At 42.6% G+C, this 13,474-nt stretch overlaps 1 protein-coding gene across 1 annotated transcript; it reads right to left on the bottom strand.

Annotated features, from left to right (window-relative positions):
- Positions 1-378: 378 nt before the first annotated feature.
- Positions 379-12,955, bottom strand: LOC131902621 (leukocyte immunoglobulin-like receptor subfamily B member 2). The gene is made up of 9 exons (XM_059253630.1): positions 12,850-12,955; positions 12,572-12,607; positions 10,960-11,235; positions 9,278-9,565; positions 4,113-4,217; positions 3,993-4,035; positions 3,790-3,827; positions 3,524-3,576; positions 379-3,440 (listed from the first exon to the last, which is right to left on the bottom strand). Exons 1-9 carry the CDS (start codon positions 12,878-12,880, stop codon positions 3,276-3,278), a joined length of 1,035 nt encoding a protein of 344 aa, XP_059109613.1. The 5' UTR covers positions 12,881-12,955; the 3' UTR covers positions 379-3,275.
- Positions 12,956-13,474: the final 519 nt, after the last annotated feature.

Here is a 13,474-nt window from a genome sequence, read left to right as displayed (position 1 = left end):
TTGCACAGGCTGGCCTTGATCTAGAAGTAATCCTCTTACCTCAAGTTTTAGTTGAGACTGCAGATGTGAGTCACTGAAATAACCCATGAAAAATAGTTCTTGACAATCACACTAATGAAGCCAATTCAAAGTATATGAGTTCTTTTGTTAGCCAGAAACCAAGAACAGGGCTCATCCCTCTTGATTCCAGAGCTTGGGGATACAGCATTTTTAGAGACAAAAATCACAATTACGTCACTATTTGAGGAGAGGCTGGGCAACACCTATGTTTTTACAGAGTGTTTTTTGTATTTTCTAGATACCACATGACAATTATTTCTTTTTTTCAAAGAATTATTTATTTATTATGTATACAGAAGAGGGTACTAGATCTCATTACAGATGATTGTGAGCCACCATGTGGGTGCTGGGAACTGAACTCAGGACCTCTGGAAGAGCAGTTGGTGCTCTTAACCTCTGAGCCATCTCTCCAACCCAACAATTATTTCTGATTTACACTTCCTTTTAATTATTTTAGTTTTATGTTTTAGCCTACACAAACACCAATTATTCTAGTTAATATATCTGTACCATGGTCGGAGTCATGAACAGTCCCAAAAGCATTGCCAAGGTGGATATGGCTATGTGGGGGGAAGGGAGGCTGAGGAGTTTCTAGGCAGACACAAAATAGAATAAGGACAAGATGATATCACCTTAGCCATTTCATCACCATGCCTACTTCCTACCTTTTTTGTCAACACTTATTGAAAGCTTTATTTTTGTTTTAATTTTTATTCTTTAAGAATTTCATACATGAATATGATGAAATACAATCATATCTGTGGGGAACAGATGAAGTCCTGAGTTAATGTGTATTGTTGGCATGGACACAGCCACGTCAAGGACCCCAAAGCCTCAGACACATGGAAATGGCAAAGCCTTCCCCAGGTCAAGCTCATAGGGGTGGCAAAGCCTTCCTCTGGTCCAAGTAAGAGTGTTTACAAATTATTTAGCCAGCATGGGAAAAGCTAGCAGCCACAGCTTCCTCTTTCATGATGACTCAAATTGATACTTCTCCCTTACAGAGATCTTCCACTGAGACTAGTTAACCCCTCCTTGTATTGTACATAACCATATAAGTCATTGGTGCACTCCGTCAGAGTTACTAGCAGTGAGAGAGTGGACCAGTTATAGAGGTGGAAACACAAGAAAATAATGAAGAGGGAGTATGAGCAAAGTACAATGATATAGATGTGTGAAAATGTCATAATAAAGCACATTATTTTATATGCTAACTGAAAACTTAGTAAAAAGTAAAATGGACAAAGACCTGGATTTTATTTGTCTTCAAGAAGATATAAACTTCCCAGCAAGCATTCAGAAAGGAGTTTGGTATCACTAACCATCTTATAAATGCTAACCAAGGCCACCATGAGATATCACCTCAAACCTGTTAGGATGTCCATCACCGAAGAGAGGAGGTGACAAAGGGTTGACCAGAGTGTGGAGAATAAAGAGTCCTTGTACACTGTTGAAGGGAACATAGATTGGCTCAGCCTTTAGGGAAAGCACTATGAATGTTCTTAAATAAATTTGAAAAGACCTGTCTACTATGTTACGCAAATCACCTCTTCTTCTATGTGCACAAATGAAATAACATCACCACCTCATAAAGATTCCTGCACTCCCGTATTTGTTTCAGTATTATTCACAGTACCAAGAGATGACAAGAATTCTCTCTATTCTTGTCTTCTCCCTGGTGCCTGTAGGTCTCCTTAAGCAAACCTGAGTGCTTTTACCCACCTGGGAACCCAAAGTTTCATTGAAAAATCTCTACTGGGTAACTGCCTCTCCATTTTCTCTATTAGTTACTGCTCTGGCGGGTATGATAAAATCCAGTTGAAGAAGAGATGGTGTCCTAGTTACTTTTTCTGTTTGGGTGATAAAAATGCCTTGACAAAAAGCAACTCGAGAGAGAATCCAAGGTGGTGAAGAAGTCATGGCAGCAGGAGCCTAAGGCATCTAACATATTGCACCCACAACCAAAAAGAAGAAAGTGATGAATACTTGTGTTCAGTTGACTATCTCCTTCTCATATATAGTCCAGAATCTCAACCCAGGAAACGTAGTGGGCAAGTCATCCCACCTCAATTAACCTAATCAAAATAATCGCTCACAAGCATGCACAGAGGCCAGTCTCCCAGGAGACTATATCTCATCAAGTTGACAATTGAGAGTAATCATCACCAAGGGTTTATTTTGACTTAATTTGAAGGTGTAGTCCATCATGGATGTGAGGACACAGTGGAACAAATTGCCTCTAGTTACAGTGGCAGGAGCATGATACAGCTGGTAATTCTGTAGCCATAGTCAGGGAACAGAGAGAGATCAGTGAATAATGATGTTACACTTACTTTCTCCTTTCTATTCAATATAAAACCCCAACCCATAAAATAATATCACCTAGATTCAGAGTATGTCTTTCCACAACAGGTAAACATCTCTGGAACAGCTCTGAAAGACACACCTACAGGTGTGTCTCCTAGGTGATTCTAAAACCCATCAACTTGACAGCTAAGGTTAAGGATCACACTGTTGAGGTATTCCACATTACTAATAACCAGGAGTCCAGATTATGCAGCTTGCCTCTTTCAGTAGATGATGGAACTCATGTCTTACTAAGTTAACATGATCCCAAGCTCATCTGCACACATCTGTAGGGAGAGCTTTCCTGTCCTGACCACCTGCTCCCAAACAACTGGCAGCCGCTTCCCATCTAAGTGACTCAGAGACTTAACATAATTTATAAATGCTCAGTCAATAGCTCACGCTTGTTACTAACTAGCTCTTACAACTTAACCCATTTCTATTCATCTATGTGCTCATGACTTTTACCTCTATGCCTTTTTTGTGTGTCCAACTCATTCTCCATCTGGCGGGTGACTCTTCTGACTCTGCCCTTCCTCATCCCATCATTCTCAGTTTGGCTTTCCCACCCAACTTTATCCTGTTCAGCTATTGGCCGGTCAGCTTGTCTATTAAACCAATCATAGCAACATCTATTCAATGTACAGAAGGATTGTTCCACAGCACACATCTGACAGGTACACCAATGAGTGAGCAAATCACAAGGAATCAGAAGTTTGCTGAGCAATGTTTACGAGCTCCAAGTTCCTTCGCAGTTAACAAGCTTCTCTACACTTGAGTCCGTCAGAGCTCCAACTAATGGCTTGATTTGAAAAATGTGAAAAGTGTCATTCATGAAACCACCCTGTGCTGAAGAAACAGTGGAACACTTAGCTCTGACTCTTCTCTTGGGATAATGTGAGGGTGGCATACACACAAGTATGTGTAGATGTGCCCTGAGGAGTATTGGAGGGAAGTGGATTCATGTTCTTCCTGAAGTTCTCTTGGCATAGTTGGGCATAAGTCACCTCCTGTGAGTTTTCTGCTGCAGACACCTGCCATCACAAGACACAAACCATGAAAAGAATACACAGATGGGATTCTGGAAAAGAAGGGCAGAGTGGTATGGAGGACTAACCTGTGTGTCCACTTTCCTACAGTCCTCAGGCTGAATACCCTCCAAGTCACCATCTGGAAAGAAAGGTGGGAAGGTAGGCCTGTTTCACAGGAGCCTTTAAACTATATAGTTTTGTATTTTATATTTCAGAAATGACCAACAGAACTCAGGGGAAAGACAGCAACATCACACAGCAAGGTGGCACCTCCCACCTCTTCTGCTCTTCCCTGAAGGCCTCCTAAGCCCCACAAGCATCCCTTTCCTCAACAAAATTCACTCCACCTTACATTTATGTTTTTCCTCGATGTCCATGGCTGTGCTGGAGCTGAGTGGAAAGAAATAAAAATGTTAAAGTATGCCTGAGAAATGATACATAAATAGAATTTTTAGGAGCTATAGGGGCCCTGGCTTCAATTTCCAGTACTCAGACAAAAAAATCTTAGATGGAGATGAATGGGTGTATTTATTGGGAGAGTCCAAATTTACCTACCTCTTATATTTCACATGGCTCCTGGTCTTACCATTGGAAGCCCCTACAGAGAGACCAAGGTCAGTCAGAACACACCATATGCCCCTACCAGATTAATCCCCCCTGACTCTTGGGACATACTGCGTTGGGCACAATGGCGGCAGAGGCAGATGAAGAGAAGAAGGAGGAACAGGAGGAAGCAGGCAACAGCAACTGAGACCCAAACCACAATGGGAACAGATGGACCTGTAATTAGAAAACAGTAGTGATCTGTGATTAAATGTCTGTTACATTAATTCACTCATTCAATCAAACATTTATTGAGTGCCTACCTTCTACCAAACACAGAACTAGGCATTTAGGAAACTATAGGAAACCTATAAAATGAAATAATTAAAGCAATCAATTCATGTGTTGTTCATCACATACGTGGTGTCTATTATGACTCTTTAAACACAGGGTCTTACTATGTATCGCAGGATGACTTCAAACTTGAGAACATCCTGCCTTCGGTTCCCAAAAGCTGGGATCATAGGGATGCACCAGCACACCCAACTGATGAGACAAATCAAATACAATACCAAAGAAAGTTCATTTGGGGAGATGGTCCATAAAGAATAAGAAACCCCCAGCCCTCTGAGGCTGAAGGAGAACTCTTCCCAGATAGTCTACCAAGAGCATACACTAATAATCTTGACCAGGAGCCTGAGAGAACCACATACAGAACAGACAATGAGGAGAAGGCACGGGAGCTGTTTCCTATCAAAAAATTGGAGGTCAAAAGTGACACGCAAGAGTAAAAAAACTGAAAAACATTGCAAGCTATAATGACTAGACTAAATGAAATAACACCTGCCAAGTGACTGGAACACAATGACTAATGCACTGTCTTGCTTTGTTTTGTTTTAATTTGCCTCTTAGCAAATGGCGGAAAACTCTAAGTCAACAGAGTAGAGACTTGCACACTCACATGCACTGCTGCACTAGTCACAGCAGCCAGGAAATTGAACCAGGCCAGATTAGACGTCCATACACAGATGAATAGATAAAGAAAAGGTAGTTTATAGACAGAGTGGACCTTTATGCAACTGGAGAGAAAAATGAAATCATGGCACTCATAAGAAAATGGAGGAAACTGGAAATTGTTATATTACATCACGTAACCCAAACACAGAGGATAACACATGATTTTACTCATATATGAAATTTCCGTTAAAAATGTGTGTGTGTGTGTGTGTGTGTGTGTGTGTGTGTGTTGAAACTAAGAAGGGGATCATGAGAAAAAGAGAACTCAAGATAGGCATAATGAGATTATGTAAATAGGAAAGCAGCAATGGGGACTATCCTGGTGGAGAAAAAAGCAGTAGTAATATTAGCACATATGGCTGTGAACAGAGATCTGAGTGCTGAGATTAAAGGTGTGTGTGCACCATCATACTTGGACTGAAATTTTAATTTAAATTTTAATTTAAAAGTTAATTGAGACAGTCAGTCGTGGCACATGCCTTTAATGCCAGCACTTGAGGGGCAGAGACAGGTGGACCTCTGTGAGTTCGAAGCCACCCTGGTCTACACAGTGAGTTCCAGGACAGCTATGGTTATACAGAGAAACCTGTCTTGAAAAACCAAAACAAAAATCATTTGATTAAAAAGAAAGAAGACAAAAGGCTGGTGAGATGGCTCAACAGATAAGCATACTTGCTTATACTTGTAGCATGAGTTCAAATCCCCAGCATCCGCACACATACAAGCATACATGGAAGCATGGCTGTACATACTTGTAACACTGGGGTGAGGACAGAAGAGTCTCAAGAGCCCAGTGATCAGCCAGCTGAACCAAGTCAGCAAGTTTCAGGTTAGGTGATAGATCCTATCTCAGGGAAATATGGTGGAGAGTGGGAGAGGAAGACACCTGACACCTTGCTCTGGCCTCCACATGTGTGCATACACCCACAGCCTTGTGTAATGCACCACACACAAACCACACACCACTCACATTTTTAAAAACAAGAGAAAAGCAGAAGTGGGATGAACTATGGGGAGAAAGGAAAACATTTGGCAGCAGAGAAGGGACACAGGAGAGGGCAGAGAGGGAGGGCAACCATGAGAACCAAGAAGAACGGCACATGTGGAGAGATGCTTGAAGAAAATACTTTGTGGGTCCTAATCAAAAAACTCATGGGAATAGGAAGAGGTAGGGTGCCGGGGAGGCTTGCAGGAATCCACAAAGATGACCCCACCTTGGTCTTCTGGCAGTGGTCTAGAGGGTGCCTGAACTGGTCTACTCTGGTGACCCGTGTAGCGAATAACTTAGCTGTCATCATAGAGCCTTTGTCCAGTGACTGATGGAGGCAGATGCAGAGATCCACAGCCAGGTGTCAGGCTGAGCTCCAGGAATCCAATCGATGAGAGAGAGGAGGAATTCTCCAGGCGGGGGACGTCGAGATCATAATGGGAGGATGTGCAGAGATGACAGGCAACACTAGTGGAAGCCCATGAACTGTAGACTAGTGGCCATGGAGCCCCCATGGCACTGAACTAGGCCCTCTAGATATGGAAGACAGGTGTTTGGCTCTAACACTTTGGGGGGGCACCCAGACAGGGGGATGGGGATCCATCCCTGGTGCATAAGCAGAAAATTTCTTAATTAAAAAAATGAAAAGAAAAAATCTCATTTTTTAAAAAAGAAAATGCACTTGTGTTGGTTGACAGGATGTACCTGGGAGACAAGCTTCTGGGCATGTCTGTGAGGGGTAGTCTAGATTCAGCTCATCTCTGGCCCTGCCTCTGAGAGAGCAGACTGATTAGATTCACTGAGGTGGGAGCACCCTCCCTAAAAGTGAGAAACACTGTTCCCAGGGCTCAGGTCATTGTGTTAAAAAAGGAGAAAGGTAGCTGAGCTCAGGCAGCCTCTCCCTCTGCTCCTTAAATACTGATGCGATGTGACCACCTGCCTCAAGTTCCTGCCACCATGCCTTCCCACCATGATGGATGCACCTCACATCCCTCAAACTGCAATAAAGTAAACTGTGATTCCTTAAGTAGTTTTTGTCACGTGTTTCACTGCAGCAATAAAAAGACTATACTACACTAGAACAGTAGGACATACAGAGAATGGGGATTTATTCAGACATAAAGATGAACTAATTGATGTAATTTGCCAGAACATGAAAATGGGGATACTTACATTGAGCAAAATAAATTAGACTCAAATAGTGTATGTTTTGTCTCTTGTGTGGAATCCGTATATACATATATGTGTGTGTGTCTCTGTCTGTATTTGTGTCTGTTCATAGATATATGTATGTATGTATATACAACTATAGAATACACATATTCATCACATAAGTAGAAAGAGACTGGGTTAGAGTTAAAGACTGGTGGAAGTGAGAACAGAGACAAAAGAGTAACAGAGGTGAGTATGGTCACAATACAGGATGTACCTAAGAACATGTCATTATAAACTCATCACTTTGTGCAATGGATAGAAACTTACAAAAATGTTTGATGTGAATTTTCTGTGGGATGAACAGATATAAAATAGTGGGTAGAAAGAAGAAAGACAAAGAAGCTGGGTGAAAGGTGATCTTGGGGTGACAGAGATGACATAACAAAGAAGGAACAGGATTTGAAAAGTGTTTTCAGGACACAAATGACAGTTTGATAATGAGCTGTGTGAGAACTGGTGGCAAAAGAGGATCCCTGAAGAATTCTGGTTCAAAGGGAACAGATGCACTCTCTGTTGATACAAGGACTTATGTGAGGAGAAAGCAAGGATGCTTTCCAATCTGGGCTTTGTTGAGATGCATGCTAAATGTCTGCAAAGGTAAATTTCAGATATCCCATTGGATATATAGTTCTGAAGATCATACAGGATTTCTCAGCTGCATCAGTAAAATTAAAATCCATCATCAAATGTTACATAAAAGTGGATGTCTAAGTATGAGCAGACCCCACCAACACTCCTGTATGCTACCTGCTCACATTGAAACTCATCATGTGCCATCCCATTTTCTACTCTACACGGGATTTCTTCCTCCTGCCTCCTCATGTCCATTTTCCCATCTTTAACCCATGTACACTTGATGTTTTCTATCCCAAGTTTTCTATCCCAACTGGAACTTCCATGTCCCTGTGCCCTTTGTTCCCCATACCTGAAACATGTCCCAACTCTTAAAACCCCAAGACATCCCAAAGGACCAGAAGTTCTAAGATATAAAGAAATAAGTCCCCTGCATCAAGAAATCTGGCACAGCTGTTTCTGAGTTCTCTTCTGTTAATGTTTCCTGCATTCTCCACTGGACGGATGGCTGTTCAGAGGGGGCACTATGATGACAAAGGCTGGTGGGACAGATGAGAGTAGTACTCATCCCTCATCAAGGAAACTTCATGACACAACAGATGAAGACCATTACACATCACATCACATTACATTACATTACATCACATTACATTACATCACATATGCCATTACATCACATTACATTACATCACATATGCCATTACAAACACAACAAGTCAAAATGCAGACATGTGAAAGTGGATGGGAGAAAGCCCAGGAGGCCTCGACCCTACATAAATAACTACAGGGAACTAGGAATTCTGAGAGTGGGAGAAATGGTCTTCCCTGGGGAGGAGAACACCAGTTGGGTATCAAATACCAAATAGTTATCTCTGGAAACATATAACAACATTATACAGATTAAGGAGGGTGTATTAGAAATATATACATGTATATACATATACATATATGCATATAACAACAATTAATATCAAAGGAAGCCATGAATTTGAAAGAGAACAAGGGGGTACATGGGAGAGTTTAGAGGAAGAAAAAGGAGGGATGGAATGACATATTATATCATAATCTAAAAGGCAAAAGAAAAAACAGATGATCTCTTGAGATCTAAAAAATCACCTTTAATGGAGAAACTAGTAGATACTATTCCAATTGTTCTGTCACCGTCGGATAGTGATATATTTGTCACACACACAACTCAGAAAGTGACATGGAGGATAATAGTCAGCAATCAAGTGGAACACCATCTTTAAGAATGGTTCTCATTATGGATAGGTTAGGACTTCTATTGCCCAGATGAATATTCTTGAATATACCCCAAAATAATATAATTAACACATAATGTTCAGAGTCCATAATGCAAATGGAGCAATTCCAGTCAGAATAGCAGTGTGGTGTGCAACATACAGTACACAGGAGACATACAGTGGAATTGACATATCTCACATGGCATCCCTTGAGGACTCTCTAAGCACAGAGATGAGGAACAAAAACCAGACATACTTACCTGGGATTGGAAACACAAGGGGGTCACTAGGCAGTGACCACAAGTAGGAATTTTGTTTGTAAGAGCCAAAGCATCTATAGGTCCTCAGGGGCTCCAGGCTCACATGGGAGATGAAGAATGTGTTGTGGTCCTGCTGTGAGCAGTTCTGGGGAAAGGAAGCATTTCCATCTCTGCAGAGGATGAAGATATTAAAGTAATCAAGGAAGTGGCAGTGGACTGTTGCATTAATTTCTGAGAATCCCTGAGGTCCTGAATCAACAGTAAGGGATGGCTTCTTCTTGTAAACACCTGGAAGAAAAAGGCTCTGTTATTACCTGGTCATGATGGCACATGCCTTTAATCCTAACACTCTGGAGGCAGAGGCAGGTGGATTGTTGTGAGTTTAAAAACAACCTGTTTTATATCAAGGTTTCAAGGCCAGACTGAGTTACATGGTGAGACTCTGTCTCAAAAAATTTACAAAAAGACCCTTGTCTTAGTTAGGGCTTCTGTTGCTGTGATGAAAGACCATTACCAAAAAGCAAGTTGGGGAGGAAAGGTTTTACTTGGCTTCCCCTTCACCATTACTGTTCATCACTAAAGGAAGTCAGGACAGGAACACAAACAGGGCAGGATCATGGAGGTAGGAGCTGATGAAGTGGCCATGGAGTGGTGCTGCTTACTGACTTGTTTCCCATGGCTTGCTCAGCCTGCTTCCTTATAGAACCCTGGACCACCAGCCCAGGAATGGCACCACCCACCATGTACTGGGTCCTCCCCCATGATAACTAACTGAGAAAATGCCTGACAACTGGATCTTATGGAGGCACTTTCTCCACAGAGTCTCCTTCATCTCTGATGATTCTAACTTGTGTCAAGTTGACACAAAACCAGACAGTACAGCCCTGTTGTTTAAAAAATGATGAAAGATAAGCCTACAACTCACAGAGTCTGACCAGAGAGAAGAAAAGATAAAGAGGAAAGGAAACTCATCCATTGCCGATCTATACAGATCATAAAGTATGTTTGTATTATTTTCCATGAACAAAGACCATAGAGACCATCTATGTATGACAGAAGGCTGCTGTCAGTTTCCATGAACTCCAGCCCTTAGGGGCTATAATCACCATTCTGGAGGGAGCCTAGAACAAGGTCAGCACAGAGGGAGGGTCATAAACCAAAACAGAGGGTCTTGGGATGAATCATAGATGGTGGAATTCTTCCTTAATATACACAGTTCCCTGTGCTCTATGCCCATCACCATATGAATGTTGTCATTGTCCAGGTTAACAATGCTAGTACTAGGAAAGTAGACAAGAGGAAACATAAATTCAAGATTATGTTTGGATACACAGCAAGTTCAAGGCCTTACTGAAATGTCTGCAAACCTATCTCAAAAAAATCAAGAAAAATGGAAATTGAAAAGGAAAGGATTAAATGAGAGAAGAGGAGGAGAGGAGGGAAGGGGGAGGAGAGGAGAGGGGAGGGGAGGAGAGGGGAGGAGAGGAGAGGAGAGGAGAGGGGAGGGGAGGGGAGGGGAGGAAATGAGAGGAGACGAGAGGAGAGGAGAGGAGAGGGGAGAGGAGAGATCCATATATGGGAGCAGAGATACAGGGCAGGGCCTGTGGTGGGGAATACGTGGTTCAGTGAGGTAGGCATCAAAGACTGAGTCTGAAGAACAGTGTTCTTGGGAAGTTACTCACCTGTCACCACCAGCTCCAGTTTGTCACTGACTCGTGACCATTCACCTCCCATGAAGTATTCACAGTGGTAAACCCCAGCATTGCTGTGTATCATTTTCTGCAGACTGAACTCACACACATCCTGGGCTCCCTGTGGGGTGCAATCAAGCCACTTTTCATCATGGATTAGACGCACTATGGTCACTCCTGGAGGAATCCTGCAGAAGATGGTCACAGCACTGCCTGTGGAAATCACAGATCCTGGAACTGCCCAGATGGAAGGCTGGGGTGGTGGCCCTGGGGAGACACAGGAAAAGAGAGCTAGTCAACTGATGTCAGGAGGGCCAGGTTCCCAAGGAGCTATAGAGTAGCTCCCACAACAATTATTAATCAAGAAAATGCCCCACAGACATGCTCACAGGCCAATATGGTGAGGGCAATTCCTCAGCTGATGTTCCTTCTTCCCAGATGACTCTAGCTTGTGCCATGTTGAAAGAAAACTAACCAGCACACCTCCAGAGAGAAGTCTCACTGTTTTCAGAATTGATATTGTGCCACAGTTCCAAAGGCCTAATCATCTTTACTGTTCCCAAACAGTGTGAGAATAACTTTCAGAGAAGGAGTGCAAGAAAAGGGGGTAAATGGGAGGTTGGGGGAGGGAACGGGAGAAGAAAAGGGAGAGGAAATTGTGATTGGTATGTTAATAAATGAAAAAAATGTTAAATAAATAAAATTTCAAATGCTATATCCTTTTTAGAAAGAAAGAAAGAAAGAAAGAAAGAAAGAAAGAAAGAAAGAAAGAAAGAAAGAAAGAAAGAAAAGCTTAGTGCTGTCAGTGGCTTCTTTCATCTCCCACCAGGCCAGAAATGAACCCTGCCGGTTGCTATTCTTATTACCCAGCCTTCCCACTTCCCTGGAATGAAATCCCATTAAATCACTGACCTATAGTCAGGCAGTGGAGGAGCACGCCTTTAATCCCAGCACTCGGGAGGCAGAGCCAGGCAGATCTCTGTGAGTTTGTGGCCAGCCTGGTCTGCAGAGTGAGATCCAGGACAGGCTCCAAAGCTACAGAGAAACCCTGTCTCAAAAATAATAGTCACTGACCTATGTCTTACTTTCTCTCCTGCTTCCATGTAAAACTCAATTTCTACACCCACCTCTAATATCACACAAAACCTGGGAGCCTCTGGAAACAAATGAACCCCACCTGTGCTGCACCCACATTAGACAGCATTTACTTGGACTCTGTCAGATGGATGATGTGTCTCCCCAAGGGCAGAACTCAGTAAGAAAGCCAGACACAGCCCAGGTGAGAAGAGATGGGAAGAAAAGGAAAACTAATTGAAAGCAAATGTCTGTATCCTCAGGAGGAAACATGTGTGTGACTGTCACCCCCTCTGTGCCCTTTGTTTCCAAATGCTTTGAGCCAGATCTCATGTGGGCATTACTGGAGCACAGTCAAGAATCCCCACCCCAAAGATGGCTGCAATAGTAAGGACGAATCATAAGTAAGTGTGCCAGTGGCTGCCAAAGAAAATCCCATCTCAGGATCTGTTCAAGAGACTTCAAGCTCCTCCCATGTTATTCCCAGCCAAACTCAGTTTCCCATGGCTAAAAGAGAGAACAGACTCACCATATTGTGCCCAAATCTTTTGTGCCATTAAAAACCCTGAAAATAAAACAAAAGATCTGATAAGAGAAATCTGTCCTGTTATACACTGATCCCGACCCCAGAGCTCAGATCAAAAGACCAAAGAAAGATAGACAGGCTGAGGCCATGGAGGACTCTTCTGATGCACCAGGCCAGGTCTTCAGAGAGGGAGAGTTCTATGAGAGCAGCCCAGGTTAAAAATCTGGGATTCTGTATTCATTACCACTCCGACTAAAAATAATGACTCCTGTCTCACTTACCAAGTCCAAGAAGAGCAGCGCCAAGGACCATAGCAGAACCTCATGCCAGATCTCCACATAAACAGCAAACAGAACTGGTGATACCATCTGCACAGCAGGACACACCCATGGTATAGACCAGACTGCAACCCGGAACCCCTGTCAAGGATGAGGACATCCAGTAAAAAACAGAAAGAGGATATGCTCTTGCTCAAGACTTGTCTCTGACACCTCAATTCTATACCAAAGCTCTGGGCTAGGCAATGCTTCCTCTATATACTTTCTGTAGTGGTTTTAAATTCTCAAAGACATTATGGATAGGAGTGATGCTGTTTCCTGCTGAAACCAAATTCTATATAAGAGTCTTGTGACCAGTGTTTCAGAGAAAACAATGTGATGCACCCAGAAAACACTGAGCCCAAATGCAGAATCTACTAGAACAGTTAGATTATTCTGGATGGATGCAGGCAGACATCAAGTCTGACAACATGGAAGATGGGAGGGGAGGACCAGGGAAGATGCTGGGAATCAAGGCTTCTGTAGTATGTGGGTGCTCTCAGTAAATTCCCCTGGCCATCTAACTACACAGCCAAGTGCCTACAACTGACTGACAATACAAAAGTAAGTTCTCAGAAGAAGAAATATA

The sequence above is a fragment of the Peromyscus eremicus genome, chromosome 1 (genome assembly GCF_949786415.1).
Source record: "Peromyscus eremicus chromosome 1, PerEre_H2_v1, whole genome shotgun sequence".
In the NCBI taxonomy this organism is placed as follows: Eukaryota; Metazoa; Chordata; class Mammalia; order Rodentia; family Cricetidae; genus Peromyscus; species Peromyscus eremicus.
Note: the sequence above shows the minus strand (reverse complement) of the source record. Positions and strands in the feature narration are given on the sequence as shown.

Coding starts and splice junctions, on each gene's coding strand:
- LOC131902621 (XM_059253630.1), bottom strand. CDS start 12,880: ATGGTCCTTGGCGCTGCTCTTCTTGGACTTG. Junction 11,236..12,571: donor AAAGATTTGGGCACAATATG/GTGAGTCTGTTC, acceptor GTGTCTCCCCAG/GGCCACCACCCCAGCCTTCC. Junction 3,828..3,992: donor AGCCATGTGAAATATAAGAG/GTAGGTAAATTT, acceptor CTTTCCACTCAG/CTCCAGCACAGCCATGGACA.